The sequence below is a fragment of the Centroberyx gerrardi genome, chromosome 14, assembly GCF_048128805.1.
Source record: "Centroberyx gerrardi isolate f3 chromosome 14, fCenGer3.hap1.cur.20231027, whole genome shotgun sequence".
NCBI lineage: Eukaryota > Metazoa > Chordata > Actinopteri > Beryciformes > Berycidae > Centroberyx > Centroberyx gerrardi.
In genome coordinates, this window is record NC_136010.1 from 13,278,484 (window position 1) to 13,297,413 (window position 18,930).

Sequence of the window (18,930 nt, forward strand, 5' to 3'; positions counted from 1 at the left end):
AAGTGTGGATCTGTATGAATTAGTGAGGAATGGAAGAGGTACAAATAGGAATAAGTTTAGTTTATATTCAATAAAGTACTGTAATGTTCATACTGTTTTCCATGGCTGTGACTGAAAACTTCAAACAACGTGGTGGTCAGGAGGCTGGTACAGTAAACAAGTTATAGTATTTGGGAACACATATAAATATAGCACGCTTAAAATAACATTTAAGTTATGCTAAATTCCACCTTTAAACAGGTAAACATCAGGAGAATACTAAGCAGGAAGTAGAAGTATGACATTTGCCTACACTTCTGTGTGACCAGATCAGCAGCGATGTCAGTAATTCCACAGATGCACGTATGATTTAGTTCTGCATAAACTCATAATATGTAGGTGTGACCTGGTAAGCATGCAGTAGAATGTTACAGTATGGATTTTATATGTGTATGTATGAGTGTTTGGTTATGGCCAATGTCTTCTCTGTGTTTAGATTCCTGGTAGAGTTCAACTTGTACAGCTGGTGGCACTCTGACCTCACAGCTAAAGGTAAGAGCCGTATATTCATACCTGATCACCACTGTAATAAGGGTTGACAGTGTTTAAGTACATTCCTAGAAAATAAATCTTGGTGTAGAACACCCATGCATACAGCTGTACATAATAGTGCGGCACGATTTGCTCATCTAAAATTTTTTTGAATGTATGCTGTTGTTGAAAATATCTAAGATGTCGCTATGAGAGGCAGAAAGTGCAGTAAACTAATTTTGTTCCTCAAATCATAAAGACTAATAATTCTGATTAATAGTCATGATCACAATATCCGAAAAAAATATTCAGGATTATAATTTTAGCCATAATCGTGTAGCCCTAGTACATATTAAAAGTTTCATTCCAAAATGCTATATAGCCATTTTGGAAAATTATTTTTAGGTGAAATTCATCAGTCACTATTTCAACACACAGATCATTCTATCCTCAAACACTGATTTTAATTGTAAGCAAAGGTTTACAATTCTCATAACGTAAGAGTAAGAGTAACAAATAACGGATTTTACTTTCGTACTAATGATTGTTAATAATACTCGTTCAATTTCTTTCTAACTTCTCATTTTGGACTGAAGCTTTTCATACGCAGACCCAACAACCCCTCGGTGTCCTCAGCAGTGACCTCCTGTCCTCCTCTTCTGCGTCTCCCCTCCTTCCCCTCTCTGTCTGAGTCAGTGTGACCGCTGGAAAAACAGAATAAAGAGGAACAATCCAAAACCTAAAACTAAAAATGGCAGAACATAAGATTACCTCAAGCGACCTCAGTGTTTGAGTGTGTGCGTATGTGTGTGTGTGTGTGTGCGTGTGTGCACGCGCGTTTGTATTTGTTTGTGTGTCCAGAGGGGGTTATATTTGATGGTTTTATGATCTGCAAGGATGTGTGTCATATTGGTGTTGGTGGGAAGCAATATCCGCTTTGTAACTGGAGAAAAAAGGCCTCTCTCTCTTTTTTCTCTTTCATTCTTTCTCTCTCGTTCTGTTTTTATGTGTTTTATTTCTTTCTCTTCTGTCTCTCCCTCATACATGCACGCATGCACACACTCATGCGACTCCACCATCTGCCAAGTTATGAACGCGGCTATTCCTAATGCTTTATGGAGTGTTGAATTCTATTTGCCTGTCTGGAATTAAAGCCTCACTAAGCAGCATCATATTGTAGCATTATATAGTGTTAATTCCAGCCAAAACTAATATGAAAATATTTCACATGTTGAATGAGAAAGAGAGAGAGAGAGGGGAGGAGGGAAGAGAGAGAACCACAAAATGAAAGTCTATAAAATGCTTTCCTTGCACACTCTTATCCCGAATGAAGTGAAGCTGGGCATTGCCGCTCGCCAGGCAGTCGAGACAATTTCACAGCTGGCTAGCCTCAGGTCTTAGCTGCGTTTTCTATATCTTTTTACAATAGAGACACAGGCCTGTGACACACAACTGAAACACCCCAACTTAGCAGCCCGTAACCCAATCTACACAGCTCCTCAACCTGAACTAATCCCAGCCGTTTATACATGTAGGCTGAGTTTCTCACACACGTATATGTACACACACAAATACACATACTTTCACACAATAATGCTGCACTGCTGACACCCAGTAATTAACCCACTCCATTCAAATCGCACACATAATGCTAATCCACCATCTTTAGAAATCAGCCGGTGACGCTGTGTGGCAAAGCCTGCGCATCGCTCTCTCTGATAAAACTCAGCTTACACTTTTTAAAAATAATGGTTATGTTTAATATGCAAATTAGGATGAGATTAGTCCCCGCTTTAATAAGTAGTGACACAAAGCGAAAACTGACAGATTTTTTCCCCCCCTTCCCCCGTCAATCGCGCAGTATTGTTTCAAACCTCTGGGTGGCAGGAGAGTTCAAGCAATGCTGTGGAGACGGCTGGCCTAGATTTCTACTGAAAATATCTCCACCAGCTCTGCTGCAGAAACGCCGCTTTCTTTCAACCTTGTATATTTGCTAGGATGTGGTGTGTTTTAGTATTTGCTTGTGATTTATTTACATGACTTTGAACTACTTTAATTATATATTTTGACTTTGAACTACATATTTCCGTGACTTTCTCATCAATTCCCTCGCTGTCACTCTTTCTTTCTTTCTTTCTTTCTTTCTCTCTCTCTCTCTCTCTCTCTCTCTCTCTCTCTCTCTCTCTCTCTCTCTCTCCCTCTCTCCCTCTCTCCAGCCCAGAGGATGGGTCGGACCACGCAGGTACCATGTGACACAGAGTACCCAGCCTTCGTCTCTGAGAGAACCATCAAAGAGAACACAGGCAACATTGACTGTGATGGCTGCATCAAGTATGACACACACACACACTCACAGAAACACAGAAACACACAGGCATGCAAACATACGCACCCACATACAGTACAGTAACTCTACTAAAATGATATAAATGTCTATTTAAAATAACAAATCCTGCAAATCAGCTCAACACTGTGTTCCATAAAACAAACAAGTGTTATCTCAGTATCTCTTATCTTGGAAAAATATTTTCATCTCCATAATACCTGATAATTAGAAACACTTTTAAATCATTTGTTGTCCGTTGACAACACTTTTATCCAGGCAATCCATCAGACACACGCAAAAACACGGGTACACACTCACACACACACACACACACACACACACACACACACACAGAGACACTCACACTCACTCTCTCCCCCGGCAGTTTGAAATACGAGGCATTTAGAGATGAGGGAGAGAGGTGGAAAAAAGGCTTCCTTTAAAAATGGGAAAATGAGTGTGGTCCCCATTAACAATTTGGGCTTTTCTGTCAGGCAATTGTGGGGTGTTCTCTGGATCCCTCCAATGGGCCCTTCATTGCTCCCAGCTGTGGAACTGCCAGGGAAGCTCAGAACCGTGTGTGTGTGTGTGTGTGCGTGTGTGTGTGTGTGTGTGTGTTTTCTCTGTGTGTCTGCCTGTACAGCCCCACAAGGTCAGCAGGGTAACCACTGCCCTGGGTGCCAGGAGTAAAATGCGGTTCGGGATGCAGTCAGACCCAAACACACGTACTGTACTGTACACACACACACACACACACACACACACACACACACATACATGCCCCCCCTCCCACACACACACACACACACCCACACGCATGATAGAACCGTGCCTCGGAGAAGAGCAGCCTCATGTCTAATGATGAGACCAGGACCGGGTCGAGCAGGCAGGGCTGTGAGCTGTGAGCTCTGAGCTACGTGTCAACTTCAAATAAATCTTTTTTAAAGCACAATGAATTTGACAAAGTGAAATGGAGTTTTTATTTCGGTTATATGGAATTTTATAGCTCATATTAGTAATAGAGGATATTGGCGATAAACATCTGTTTCACGTTACGGGCTGACTGAGGCCTTTCTCTCTTATTTTCATTGGGACACGTGTGTGTGCTTTACGCTGTAGGAAATATACCCCAAGCTCTCGCCTGCTAAACCTCTCTTTACTGTATTTCGACCGTGTGTGTGTGTGTGTGTGTGTCCGCATTTGTGACATCAGTATTTGAATACGTCCATTGCTTCCTGGTGAGGGAAACAGAGTGACAGAGCACAAGGAACATCAAAGCCCAGTGAATGATATAAGCCCAGTCTAATAGCTAAGTGGCCCTATAGGATGATTTAACCTCCATTACTGCACCACCGGCTTCTCCAAACTGTAACGTGAGATTTAGGACAAAGAGTGTGTCATGTCTCTAACCAGAGAAGGTCTTCAAGGGATCTATTAGCGACAATACTCCAGGCCGTATATCCTTCCCCTCCACACACTCGCTTTCTTTCCCGGGACTGTCCCAGACGAGCTGTGTCCTTTAACAGGAGAGGCTCGGAGCTCCGATGAGCTACAGCTCTGCCGTCAGACATGTAGACATGGTGTCATCTGTTGGAGATTCTTGAAAAACACTCCTCTCTCTCCCCGAGTCGCACTGACAATCATGGTTGTATGTATTAGTGAGATAGTGCTGTGTGTTTCGATGTTGTCACCGCCAGCTTGCTTTAATACAGCGGTTTCATTTCTTTAACACAACAGCTGCATATTTTACTGCTACAGTTGCAGGATAATTTGAATTTTCAAACCTTTTTTAAAACATCAGAATTGTTATAGCAAACTCCGACAGCCAGCATGAGATGGTTAAATGTTTCAAAGAAAAAAAGGCAATTTACATTATACATTTCTGGCTTTTTTATTGCACCTCTTCAGTAGCGTGCATTGGTACGTTTATATCAGTTGCATACTTTGATATCAATTATATACAATTGAATGTTATTTTTACGTTAAATTAAGTTCTACTAATTATACTGTATTTATTTTAGATCTAACTTGTAACTTTGTACACATCCCCATTCTGGCTCATTTTGATGACATGTATTGCATTTTTCTCATTTTTGATGTTTTCACGTTTTAAACACATTTTCATAAGCTTTCAGTTACATCCTCACCCACAGCCTCTGGATGCTAATCATCTAAAAAAAATCTCCCTGAAGATATATATATATATAATCTACTTTTAATCTACTTTTCCACATCTCAGCAAATTGTTCATTATAGGAATTGTTTGTGTAAAATAGCTGAAAAACAGCAGGCTGGAATCATGGTGTCCACTTCAGAGGATAAGAAAAGCATTAATAGAAATGGAAAAAATGACAGCATTGCTCTGAAAACTCGCCAGTCAATTTGTTGAGACTTTATTGGAGCCATTTCAATCCATTGAATTAATAATTGTTAAATTACATAATTACTCCTCATTCCCTAACTGTGATGACAGTTATTTCTGAAAACCACCAAGGCGAAGTTGTGCGATGATTATATCGTTGGAAAAATGTGAATGTGCTCTACAAGACAGAACAGCATTTAGCCCAAAATTGAGCACAGAGTGTAATGTACCCTGCAAGGTACAAAACATTACTACTGTTCCGCATCAAAGACATAGCGCTTCATAATGGATTGTGAAGTATTATCCTCCTAACTGTAACCCCTAAAATCAGTTTCAGAGCAGCTGGCATCGGAAAGAGAAATCGGGGCCACATTTTCCTTCATGATCGAAAAGTGTTGATAAGCAGTCCTAATTTTATCAGCTACAGTTATGATAGAACAGTAGGGGATTGTGTCAAATGTTTTGTCAGAATGGTGAGAAGTAGACTCACTATGTCTGTCTCTATGTCTGTCGTGTGTGTGTGTGAGTGTGAGTGTGTGTGTGTGTATACAGTACATCAGCTAGATCTGTCTGCTGGTCTAAGTCGGCAAGTCTCTTGGTCTTTCCAGCCTCATTTCTTTCTCTCTGGCTGTCTTCTCTCTGTTTCTGTGGGTCTGTATGTCAGTCAGTGGGTCATCTGTCTCTCTGCCCATCCATCCTTTTCCATCCTTCTCTTTCTCTTCTCTGACTAACACACTGGACGTCCCTGTTCTCTATTTATCTGCCGGCCAAGACCATTGGAAGCCACAGCACCAGACCATGTCAAGAAGGCACCATCTTTACTGTGTGTGTGTGTGATTGTGTGTGTGGTCGTGTGAGTTTATGTGTGTGTGAGAGTGTACGTGAGTGTGTTTTGTACGTATCTGTGTGTACATGTTGTTGTGTCTGTGTGTATGTGTGTCTGTGTGTGTGTGTCTGTGTGTGTGTGTGTGTGTGTGTGTGTGTGTGTGTGTGTGTGTGTGTGTCCCTTCCCCAGCTCTGGGTATGTTCAAGGCCAGCAGCTGTGCTGTCAGGATGTGTTTAAGTCTTTTCTCCAGGAACACTTGCTCTGCTTTCTATCAGTGGGCTGAGCTGGGCTGGCCGGCACTGTGCAGGGGTGAGCACGGATTATTAAACATCAGCAGATCCTAATTCACCCTGATTGGAATTGGCTTGGCCTATTTGCTGGGCTGGTTTGGTTGGGTTTGGTTGGTCACGGTGGGATAACTGTATTAGAGTGCGGTAGATCGGCGCTAGCCAGGGTTTGGAGGCAGTTTGTGGTCAGGTTAAATTGGACATGGTATTAAATTAGTATGGATGGAGATATTTCTGTAGATAGTAGGTCTGTTGTTATCTATCAGGTCTCTCCCTCTCTGTCTTGGTTCCTGTCCTCCTTCAAGAGATGGGGTTAGTTGAGAAAGGCTGTACATGCATGTGTGCGTGTGTGCATCTTTGCATGTGTGTGTGTGTGTGTGTGTGTTGCTGTGTGTGTGTTCACTCGCGCGCACGTGCATGTTCTCATACGTGTCTGATAAATGCCTCACAGTGAACTCTATAAATCACCCAGCCGCTGCAGAAGAGAAGGAGTGAGAGAAGTGAGAGATAAAGAAAGAGAGAGTGAGAGAAAGAAGAGATCATCTTTACGGCCTCTCCTCTTCATAAAGCTTATGCTGGGTTATAAATCACCAGCCAGGAGGCCGGGCTCGGCCTGATCTCTCAGGCCAGTAAAACACAGCCATGGGAAGCTCTGCAGCCCAAGTGTGGTTCCCATTTGTCTCCCTTTGGAGTGTTTTATATTCAGCAACACTTCATTGGTGCTCGTCTTGGATAGGATGAAACAGAAAGACAAAGGAGAAGGACAGGGAGAGGAAGAGAAAGAGAAGGGGACGGAGTGAGTTAGAGAAGTCGGTGCGTGTGCGTGTGTGTGTGTGTGTGTGTGTGTGTGTGTGTGCGCACACGTGTGTTTATGTGTCTCTCGATGTGAGTCTGTCTGTGTCTGTGTCTCTGTGTGTCTGTTTATTGACAGCTGGCGGTGAGACAAGTCATCCTCTTGACACACATCCAGCGGAGTCTCTTCAGTGCGTCTCCCCTCCGCAGAGAGGGAATGCGAACATTCGTAACACAAATCCACTGACACACATGGAAATTTACATCACCCCTGATCGCCTTGTCTACTTGCCAGTCCCCCAGACCCCCCAACCCCCTCCCACCCCCTCTTGCACCCCCACCCTATCCCTTATTCCCTTCTCATGTCTTTGTCTCTGGCTGTCTGTGCTGTGATTGGCAGATCCTTTGTGATCCAGCAGATCCCCAGCAGTAATCTCTTCATGGTGGTGGTGGACAACAAGTGCGACTGCAGCATGATCGAGCCAATCACCATGGACCCCATCGAGATCATGTATATCCTTTACTGGCTGGAGGGGGGTGGGTGCGGGTGGGTGGGTCAAGCACAGGACTAGGGCTCTATACATCCTGAATAGATCAAATAAATAGCAATAGGATTTGGGTTAAAGCTAGAAAGCTAAGGATAAGAGACATTCAATTTGAGTAAACTTGACTAAAAATTTTGTATAAGCATCAACAAAATAACCAATAATCAGCAGATGAAATTTCAAAGGATGTGTTTCACTTTGAATTTAACAGATTCAGAATGGTTTCTCATAGCAACCTTAAATATGTTACACAACTGGCCTACTGCAACCCTCTCAGCTGGGCTGCCGTGCCCTCATTGTGGAAAACAACAGAATTACCCTCTCATGTATTTAAATGGAGAGGTCTATCCTCTTTCACCTCATGAATTCCAGTGTCAGCATCATTATGGCTAGGAAATTATTGTTTTGTGTCCATCGAGGGAGCTGTGATGGGAAAAGCGAAGAGCGTTTTAATTTGTGGGGAGGCTTTGGGGAGAGTTTGTTTGCCCTCTACCCCTCTGCTGGATGAAAGAGTTGAGAGAAATGTGGGGGACAAGATCTGAAGCGGAGGCTTTGAAACAATGCTCTACCAGATGGACTGTTTCACAATGCTGTTGGTGTGTGTGTGTGTGGGTGTGGGTATGTGTGCGACTCTGCGTGCGTGCGTGTATGTGTGTGTGTGTGTGTGTGTGTGTGTGTGTGGACTGTGTTTCACAACAGCCCACGCTGTGATGGGATACTGATCAATAGCAGACACAGCTCCGAGTGGAGTCAGACTGTAGGAACTTCGCTTGTCACCACACAACTGGGCTGGATTCTCCTAGAATGTGCATTTCTCTGAAATTTTATGCCGTAGAGTCACGCTGTATATACATGTTCACCGCTGTTTGTTTTTTTGTGGAGTGCCTACTGTAGCATAAAGACTGCTATTCTGTTGCTATGCGACCCTAGAAAACTCATCAAACATTGCTCAAAGTCGGCTTTTTTCTTCGCACACCGTCCTGCGCGCAAAAAATATCCCTGCCTTCCAAAGGACATTTTTCCATGGTACACTCAAAAACACGCATTCCTTTCCATTATAAACAACAAGAAATAGACTCCAGCAGGAAAACACCCTACAGAGGGCACACAGTCTCAGTTCTGGCCCTTAACTTCAGCTGCACATAATGAATCTCTGAAGTGTGAGAGGCTGAAGTTCCAAAAGGACAGGAGACGCCCAGATACCTGTCACCCGTTTCACCCAGAGGTATTTGCACCCCGGCCACACATCCTGTACACACACAGAGAACGCCCAGCATTATAGTACAGTACTAGCCTTTTTTGTTCTGCACTGCCTATGCAACTTGATCCTTATTCCCTTTTTATGCATTTGAATTCATTTTCTCTCTTCTTATACATGTATTATCTCGTATTATTTGCTTTTTATTTATCTTTGCCTGTATTTCTTATCTAATGTCTTAACATACCTACCTACTTTCTTTTAAATTGGTTTCTCTTATCCTCCATCTCTGTACAGTATCTCTCTGTGCCTCTCCCCCTGTCTCTCTAGGAGAACTCTATGGAGTGCGGAGGAGCTCTGGGTCTCGCCCCGTCTCTCGTGGCAACGCTGCTCTGCGTCCTCCTGGCGCTGTTCCCTAGGTGACCAGGGCTGGCCACGCCTCTCCGTCCAGAGCTTGACTTGGATCGGCTTGGCTCGGCATGCAAAAGAATCCCAACGATGCCACAGAAAAACCACCCCTCCCCCGTCTAAAATTGTGCCCAATTCCAAATCACCACCCTAGCCCCTAGCCCTAAGGTACCCCACCATCCCATCAGCCCCTTCCTACTAGGCACTTATTTGAAAGGATTGATACTGAATAGCTATGTCAGCTGCTAAGTAGTGGTCAATAAGGTGCTTTTGCAATATCACACGAGGACGAAACATGCTACACAAAGGGATTTTCGGCAAGGTTCAAAGTTTGTAACATAACTCAATACTAACGATGCACTTAGTAGCTTAAAACCTGCACAAGTGGTCCAGTAATACCCACTGAAGCTCACACCGGTGTTCAGTCCTTTCAGGTAGCAGCTAAGGGCTAGGGTCTACAGCTGGGCTTGGAACTGGGCATTAGAGCCACGTAGCCAGAGACAAAGCCCATGTGGAGAAAGACAGGCGCACCTTCCCCTGGCCCACTCTGACTTCTCATGGACAATTATGATTCTGAAGATTAAAATAATACTGATGATGAAGATGATTATATGTGGCCCGGGGTTGTAATGATATGTTTGTCTCATGATCTTGCTTTTCTTTTCTTTTTTTCCTCTTCTTTTTGAAAACCTCCATGATGAAAAAGACATGTTCTATAAATATATATATATATATATGAAGAAAAAAAGACAGTTTTATTTATGATTTGCAAGTGGTACCCATAAACTGTGACTATGAGACTTTGAGTCCTCCGACGTGAGTGGTTGTTGATATTTGAGCTTTGCCTTATTGAACGATATTGGTCCTGTTTGTGTACTTTTGAAATAAAATGATGTTAAAAACTGTGGTGTTTTTGAAAGCCATTTTGTTGAAAGGCCAGGTCCCAGAACTGCAGACCTAGAAAAGAACATTTGGCCTAATTTGAAGCATCAGTTCTCATCCCTGTAGATTGCTCTATTGTTGTTGGCAGTTCTGACTGATTAATATCTTTTCTTAGCGGTTGGCTTGGGGGAAATGTTTGGCTGCTCTTCTACGTCCACACGAACAAAGAAGTGGCAGGCATGTTTCTTTTTCATGCTTAGTAATGGTGTGTGTGTGTGTGTGTGTGTGTGTATCTTTTGTTTCCCTCTTGTCACTCACGTAAGCCTCTGCCCCAGAGGCCTATCCCCCACACAAAGAGAGACAATGAAGTCCATGACACTCAAATCGAAGGCCAACCACAACATGCATCTGTATTTGTTTAGGAAATAGACACAAACAATCTTTCAACATTTTCTGACACAAACACACAGACACACACACATGCGTACATGCATGCAAAAATGGGGTTCCATTGCCACCCCAGGCCGGCCTCCTGTGTGTATGTTGTGTGCATGCAGAGGGGCGAACAATAAGCAGAGAGAGACCGAGCAGCTCTCAGAGACCCTGTCGGGCCCGGCAGGAGGCTGCTCTGCTGTGGTCTCCACGTCAACACCACGCTCCCTGCAGTCGACAACAGGACATGCCTCGTCTCCCTCTCTTTCCCCACCTCGCAACCAGCCAGTTCTGCTTCCCCCACCTCCGCGCAAATGGCAAAGCTCACCGCCCCGACTGGTCTGCTCTGTACTCTGCGGTTGCGCTGACCCCTCTCCCTTGACCAGAACTGGGCGACTCTCTAATCATTCCCAGTCTCCCAGTTTCTCCTGCTCTTCCCCTCTCTCTATGGTCCAAAGATTCCCTGACTCGCTGGTGGGTCATTTATCACTCCGTAATGGGACTGGAGCTGTTTTTGGGGCCGGCGCGCGCCCGATCCGGTCTGCGATTCCTTCCTGTTCGGCAGATGAGTTATGGGAAAGTGCATCCAATAAGTGTACAAAAGGCGGAGTTGGAAAAGCGATCTTCTTACTGGGGAGTTGCCACAATGGCACCCCTGCTGCCACTTCCAGGTCCTGTGCTTGATAAATGCTCGTCTCTGTTTTCTGTAAGCTGTTTTTCCCACACCCTGGTAGGGGAAACATAACCCATGCAGATGCTAACACACATACATGCAAACTGTGGCACGCATAAACACGCGTGCATGCGCATGCACAGATACACACACTCACTACGCATTCCTCACTGCACACACAACTCATATGGCAACTCGTAGCGCGGTTGACTATGGGATTCAGCTGGGGATCTTAGTCCCATGTCTTTCTGTGATCATTTATACGCTGTTAAACAGTGTGTGTCACTTCTTAACGCGTCAGCGTGTCTAGATCGGGACAGCACATCTTTTGTTTTCAACATAACAGAATGAGCAACCAGTTTAATTCCAACATGTGTCACTATTAATTAATATCTTTGCTGACAGTAACACAAGACTTGTTGTCCCCTACTTTGTGTTGAAATGTGGATGTGTTCAAAAAGACGCATTGATAGAAACATGAATGCGTTTCTTTACAAATGTTCACAAGGACAAGCCGATTCACACCCACAACCCCCGTCCGTCAGAAGACACACACAAAGACACAGGAAGGGAGTGAAACATCACCAAAGGTATTTTATGAGAAGGCCTTCACATTCCTTCCCAGTGATCCGATATACGCTGCTGTTTGTGGTGGGAAGGAACCCCTGAGAGAGGAGTCACTGATCACTGGGACACAATGCCCTGTAGGGGCCCGCTGTTCAAAACACACCCATCCATCACCACTCACACTACTCTAGCCCTGTTTGCTCGCCATTATCTTGACTGCATGAGAAATCTCCTTCGCTAATATGCCAGAAGACAAATGACAGTGAATCAGGCGTGAGGTTCACACATATAGACACAGGCACATTTGAACTGTGCACACACACACACACACACACACAGAGCCATAAGCATGCGCATTAACACACATATAGACACACATGCACACTCAGAAGCGGTCACTCAGAGGGCAAACCTCGTGGTGTTACCTCCGATGGAGTGGATAACATTGGTGGTTTGCTTTGAGGACCACAGATATGTTTAAATGGAAATGATTCTGAACAGCTGAACCACACCAGGACCACACACAGGCCCAGTGACCACAACACGCCACAGCTAAGACAGGCTGGGAAAACACACTCGAGACACTGCCGGCATCCCACGGAATGACTAGCGAAATCTCAGCGCTTCAACTCTCTGTGTGCAAGTATTCATGGGTCTATGTAAGATGGGCGCATAGTGAATATAAAATTTTAGAGCTAGAAAGACAGAAACGAAATAGAAAATACTCCTTTAGCGCTTTCCAAGCATCCATCGTTTATTTTTCAGGAGAATTGCGCTCGCTGAGGTAATACTGAATCGGATTTTATGCTTTGTCACCTGGATTGCGCTTATTATTATTATTATTATTTGATGTGGGGTCAGTATTTCCATCTCTCGGCCTCTAAGCGTCTCTTTCTCTCCCCTGTCCTTATTTACCTCCTCCTCCATCCTCCTTTACCTTATTCCCTCCTTCTCTGGCCGCTTGCTTGCTGGCTGTAGTGGTGATAATGACCAGACCCCTCTACCTCACAGCACACACACACATACCCACACACACACACACACACATGTACACACACACACATACATGCACACACACACACATCTGAGACGAAAATTGAACCAAACCCCAAAGACAAATTTGCTCCAGCCGGTGCCAGGAGACACACTGCTGCCAAGGTTGAGAGGTGCCAGCTGAAAACACACACTCTGAACACACACACATACACACATACATATATACACATACATATACACACACACACACACAGACACACACACACACACACAGAGAGTTAGTTGTGTACCCCGTGCTGAGACAGGAAGAGAAGCCTTCAGTACTTATAGACCCCTTGGTGAGATTGAGGACCTGACAGCCAGCTGTACTAATAGTGTGTGTGTGTGTGTGTGTGTGTGTGTGTGTGTGTGTGTGTGTGTGTGTGTGTGAGGGAAAATGGGTGACAGAGTTAGTGTGTAAGAGAGAGTATCAGGAGAGAAACTATATCTCATTGTTTGTGTGCTCTGATGAGGATTAGCATATATATTTGTGAAAGAGCGCATAGAATTCACCAACTTATAGTTCATCAACCCTCTTTTAGACAGGCCGCTTACTCCCAGCAGCCAAATACTGTATAACAAAACCAGAACAAATCATAGGCATATATTTAGCATTCCATTCTGTGTTTGTGCAAACAAGCTGAGGGAGGTTTTTCTGCATTAGCATATTCAGCAGAGTCTTTGTAGCTGAGATTTGAGCTCTGCCAGCCTGTCAAGGCTCCGAAAGGCTTCAACCGCCTACACATGGCAAGCTGAGGAATGGCCTGGAGGGGCATACAGATTGGCTCACTCAAACAGGAAGTGGCTAAATGGAGACCCAGCAGCCCCCTGCCTCGCCTCTGCCACTCAAACGCACCCGGGCTGTTTTTAGAGCGTAGGCCAGCTTAACAGAATGGACAGTCAGAAGTGAAGAAAGAGGAGAGGGGAGGGCGGGAGAGGAGTGGAGAGTGAGGGAGGGAGCAGAGGGAAAGCCAGATTGGAGGTCAGGGAGGCAACGGAGGGAGAAGGCGGGCTGATTGCAACGGAGTAGGTGGTCCCACGGTATCATAGCTCAAAGCGAGCGACACTATTGGCTCTCGGCCCCCGGCTTGTCCCCAGGTCTCTGAGCTGGATTGGGGGAGACCAGTAAAAGTATTGTGAGTATTTTAGAGTTCCCTCGGATCACAGTTCATCAGCATCAGCATGTTTGTGTTGGATGGAGGGCCAATCAATGAGTTAGAGACTTTGGGCTGTTGGCTCCCCCCTCTATAAATCCTGCTGTGCTGATGAAGGCTGAATGTTGATGCGATAATTGATGCAATGTTTCTGGTACGTGGCGTCTCTGGGCATGGCGTGGTTACATCAAACTTTTCATGGGAGTCTGTGTGCTTGTGTGTGTGTGTGTGTGTGTGTGTGTGTGTGTGTCTTAGGTCCTCCATCTGTCGTATTTCATTTATATCTTTATGCCCCAGCTGGGGAGTTGATCCATCTAACCCCATATGAACTCACAGTGTGGACAGGACTAAATGGTTGCTGTTAATGGCACAATACTGTGTGTGTGTGTGTGTGTGTGCGTGCATGCATGTGTGCTGCATATTTTTGCTTGTTTACTGATTGCAGCCATCACGGCATGCATGAATACACAGACATACACCCACAGTATATATTGTATGTGTGTGTATGTTCTGTATGCATTGTGTGCGTATTCATGTTTATATGACAGCATGTGAGTGTGTGTGCACACGTGCATGCATACCCGAATGCGTGTGTGTGTGTGATAAGCGTGGTTGGCCAGACAGATGAGCCATGGTCTGGGGACCTAGCCGCATGTTCTGTGTATGCCTGGCCCTGGGACTTCAACGCCCTTATTTTGCATAGCAGAGCAGTGAAAGGAAGGCTAAGGTTACAACCACATGCCCTGACAGAAAAATCGCTGCTGCAATATGACATTTATATGCCCTAGTGTCCCCCACTCACCCCTCTCTCACCCCTCTCTCACCCCTCCCTCACCCCTCATTACCCTCTTGACCGTAGGAATATCCAAAGGCTTGTTCTTGACATCGACCGCAGCCCCGTTGTGTCCTCCTGGTCTCTCTCACTCTAACCGCCGCCACACTCCGTTTTTAAGTATCTCTGTGTGTGTGCGTCCGTGCACGCAAATATGTGTACGTAAGCATGTGTGCAAACGCATTTATGCTTATGTGTACAGTATGCGCTCATGTGCTTTGTGTGTGTTTGTGTGCGTAGTTCCTGTGCGGCCGCTCGCATGCAATCCTCCTGCTCTCTCTCACCCTAACTGTCTGGAGCGTTCAGAGGATATGACATCACGGCGGGGTAATGTTGGGTGCTGACGTGTGTTTTGCGGTAGGGGCAAGCTGCGCCGTGACGCCGTCTGTTTGTTTTTCAAGATCCCACAGTCACGGGGAGGCCTGTGGAGGCAGTTGATTAGGGCTCCCATTTACGTAACTGTTGCAGCTCCACAGTTAAGGGCCATACTGTAATTAAAAACAATCAGGGTTGTCAAGTATAGTGTGCGTGGTTTTGCGTGTGTGTGTGTGTGTTTGTGTGGGTGCATGTGTGTTTTTGATTCATATTTCTTCAGATTAGTGGGTGTATGAAGTATATCATTAATGAGCTGTGTAATCCAAAAGTCCTGCAGTGTGTCTGTCTGGGAGAGGAAAAAAGACAGACATTGCACAGTCTGGTCCGTAATAAGAGAGAGGGAGAGAGAGAGAAGGCGGCGGTGGTGGTGGTGGTGGGGTGGATCTTGAGATTTTTCATTACCACTTGTCCGAGACTGTTGAAGAGAGAGAGTGAGTGAGAGAGAGAGAGAGAGAGAGAGAGAGAGAGGGAGACTTCTGAGTGTGGAGAATTGGATTAATCCTCGTAGTGTACGTTTCTCCGGATCATTTATGAAATGTGTGAGAGAAATTACACACATGTACGCACTACACACACAAACACATGGAGACACACACACTCTCTCTCTCTCGTGACCTTGACGTGTTACTGGCAGCTGGTCCCTTCCCTGGTGCAGGCCGAGTCCAAATCACAACATCTGCTAGTGTGGTTTACCAGAGTCCTTCCCCAGATTACCTGGAAGAACAGAGGCGAGTCCTCCCATTCTTACTGGACCTTATTTCCTCCCCTTCTTACTGGACCTTGAACTGGAGCTCTGCCTCAGTAGAGAGCAGAGCTGTCTCTGAAATTCAACAGGAGTCGTTCAATCAAACATCCAAACCACGTCCAAGCTCCCAGATGATGTTGATGAGGTCCTTTTCTGCACAGCGAGAATATACGCTTCCCTCAAAATACCGTGGAGCATAACCTTAAAGCGGAACTCAAATATACAGATGCATCAGCCCCTAGAGAGCAGCCTCAGCATATATACAAAGGTATAATCAGACACATAAACATCTCTCAGCCTCCGGGCTCGTCGTACCATTCTCACTCCCGGTGTCATAGCCATGGTGAAGGACAGGGGAAGGAGCTCCTGCTGAGTGCAATGCCTCCCAATCAGCCCTGGGGCTTGGAGCTGTTTATCTGAGAAAATAATTCCTTTCTAAACCATCCAGCCCAGCCTCACCAGCCAAATGCCTCGCCATTGTGTTGATGGAGAAGAAATGGGCCCAATCCTAATAAGCTATGTGTTTATGGACTGAGGGTAACAAGTAGAGCCAGAATGGTAATTTTGGCCAGCATGTGTTTATAAACTTTTTAACAATCTCCCTGGTGTAAACAATGTGTGAGGTTTGCAAACACTAGAAGTGCCTGCTCCATTAAGCAATCTGATCTCTTGCTATTTCTAAGAAATTGCATTGTTGTGATGGTGTAAACCTAGTGATACCCGGTACATAAAGTTTTAAGAGTAATTACAGGTTGATGTGCATTCTGCAGAGGTTTCGTGGCATTGGGATAAACAAGCTAAAACAATTGAACTGGGAATACTGGGAACTGTTGCACAAAGGGTAATAATTAACCCTATCACAGTATATCACAGTATATATAATAAGACTTAAACATAAGGTAACATAAATATAGTCTGTGTGGTTTTAACAAAGGTATAATGCAAAAGGATGGATTTTTTCACAAAGGGTGTGGGTCAGGAGGTGGAGAGAGCCTGCAGCGGTCCAGCTGGTCAGTGAGGTGCATCTGCACCTAATTAACCTCTGTCTTTACATTAGTGTTTCAGTCAACGCTGGGGACGAACCATGTGGACCAAAGCAGTGCCAGAGATGCTGGATGTGTGTGGGCCTGGAAAGGCTGTATTTACATATAGAGTGTTAGCATAAAGCCCCAAAAGAGATGTATTGTTTTATCTAGAGACTGTCGGATGTATGCATAAAAGGGGAACAGGGAGCGCAGCACTGTGCTAATTTATGTTGTGTACATGATTTTGTTGGTGCTGAAGTACATGGACTGAATCAGAACTCTTCTCCATTCGTCTTCTTGGTTATAGACTGTCATAGTGATCAGGAAGGACACAGACCTGGGATAATGCACTCTGTTGGGGCAACACCTCGCCCGTCTGCCTGAGAGACAGATCACCCTGTAGCAACAGCAACACTGGCATGAACACATACTGAACTCACGTACATGTTCCACCACCAAAACAGTTTCCCCCGACACCCCCGACTAGTGTGATTGGTTTAAGAGATACAACCTAGAGAATTTTTCCCTTATCCCACAACAACACTTGTTTCTGCCAGACCTTTCTCCTGCTCTGACACAGCACTGTTGAGAAAGGTGCCTAGCAAGACTATTCACTAACCCAAACCTAACCCTATTAAGGCCCTGACACACCAGGCCGACGGTCGGCCCTCGGCCAATGTCGGGCCGTCGGTAAGCGTCGGTGTCCCTAGTTGTTGCGGTGTGTCCCGCACCGTTGGCACTAGTCGGACCCCTGTCGGCGGCTTTTCGGCCGATTGAGCATGGGCAGAGCCCGTCGGTGAGAGAGATCACTCTGATTGGTAGTTCGTGTTTTGCCTCTGGATGATTGGACTGATAAATTCCTTTAACATGTGGAACTGAACAGGAAAGAGCCGAGCGAAATTTTTAAAATCGGAGGTTTCATTTATCTCCAGCTCTCGACACAGGTTCGGGAAAGCCCCTTGAGCCTGTCGCTGGAGTATTCATGATTTCACCCATTTAGTGCGGTTTCTCCTTATTTTTCGCCTCCGCCTCTTCCACAACCAAAAGACCAAGGGCTGACAACGCCAGTGCCATTTGCAACTTCTTATCAGACATATGGTATGGAGAGTTATTTCCCCTCACGCAGGCGCAGAACGTACGTGCTAGTTGGCCGTTGGCTGTAGTCTTTGCGGTGTGTTAAAGTGCAACTTTTTGGACCAGACACAGGCGACGTGAGGCAACGCAACAGTCGGCCTTCGTCGCCGCTGGTTCTTTGATGTCGGTTTGGTGTGTCAGGGCCTTTACTGTCATTGTCTCAGACTGAATATCACCTGCTGAAGAAGCTGATCCTGGACCGGCAGCTAGGCTTGCCATTGGACCGATTCTGCTTGCCTATGAGGATGAGCTGGGGGGCTCCAACCCTGAGGAGATGATTGAGATGGTGGTGTTGGAGCATTTCTCTGTCGGCCGACTGGGTCCAGCGCCACCAACCCTTCATGGTAGCTGCAGCTGCGGCCCTAGAGGAGAGCCATCTATCCCTCCAGCTGACAATGACAGGACACCCAGAGCTCCAGGAGAAGATCTTGTCTTGTTCCACACCAACTCCTTGCAGCCGGACAGATTTCATGTCCTGTCTCCCCTGCTCCTGCTCCTCCCATTCTGAATTAATTATTGTCCTTCTCCCTCTCTCTCTCTCTCCCTCTGTCTAGAGAGATATCTGTTCCTCTCCCTTCATTGCACCAGACCCTCAAAAGCCAGGACAGGAGTGCTGCCGATGTGCGCAGCTGGGCACTTCAACAACAGCTGTCCATTTGGGAAGTGTGTCAGGTTGTTTGAGTTGCCACCGCATCTGCTCCCTCTCCCCAATCAGTAGGGACATACCATGTACCAATTTGTATAGGGCGGGGGTGTTGGATTTTGGCTGCTCACAGTCTGTCACTATCAGTCTGTGACTAATAGTGTTGTCCAGAATGAAGT

General features: G+C 45.5%; 1 protein-coding gene across 1 annotated transcript in view; it reads left to right on the top strand.

Annotated features, from left to right (window-relative positions):
- Nucleotides 1-10,114, top strand: part of cacna2d3a (calcium channel, voltage-dependent, alpha 2/delta subunit 3a) — a 108,381-nt gene extending 98,267 nt beyond the window's left edge. Inside the window, exons 33-37 of the mRNA XM_078288329.1 lie at nt 476-531; nt 2,727-2,841; nt 7,504-7,616; nt 8,791-8,873; nt 9,177-10,114. Of these exons, the coding sequence (XP_078144455.1) occupies nt 476-531; nt 2,727-2,841; nt 7,504-7,616; nt 8,791-8,873; nt 9,177-9,269 (460 nt within the window). The 3' untranslated portion in view covers nt 9,270-10,114. The remainder of the gene's footprint in view (nt 1-475; nt 532-2,726; nt 2,842-7,503; nt 7,617-8,790; nt 8,874-9,176) is intronic.
- Nucleotides 10,115-18,930: the final 8,816 nt, after the last annotated feature.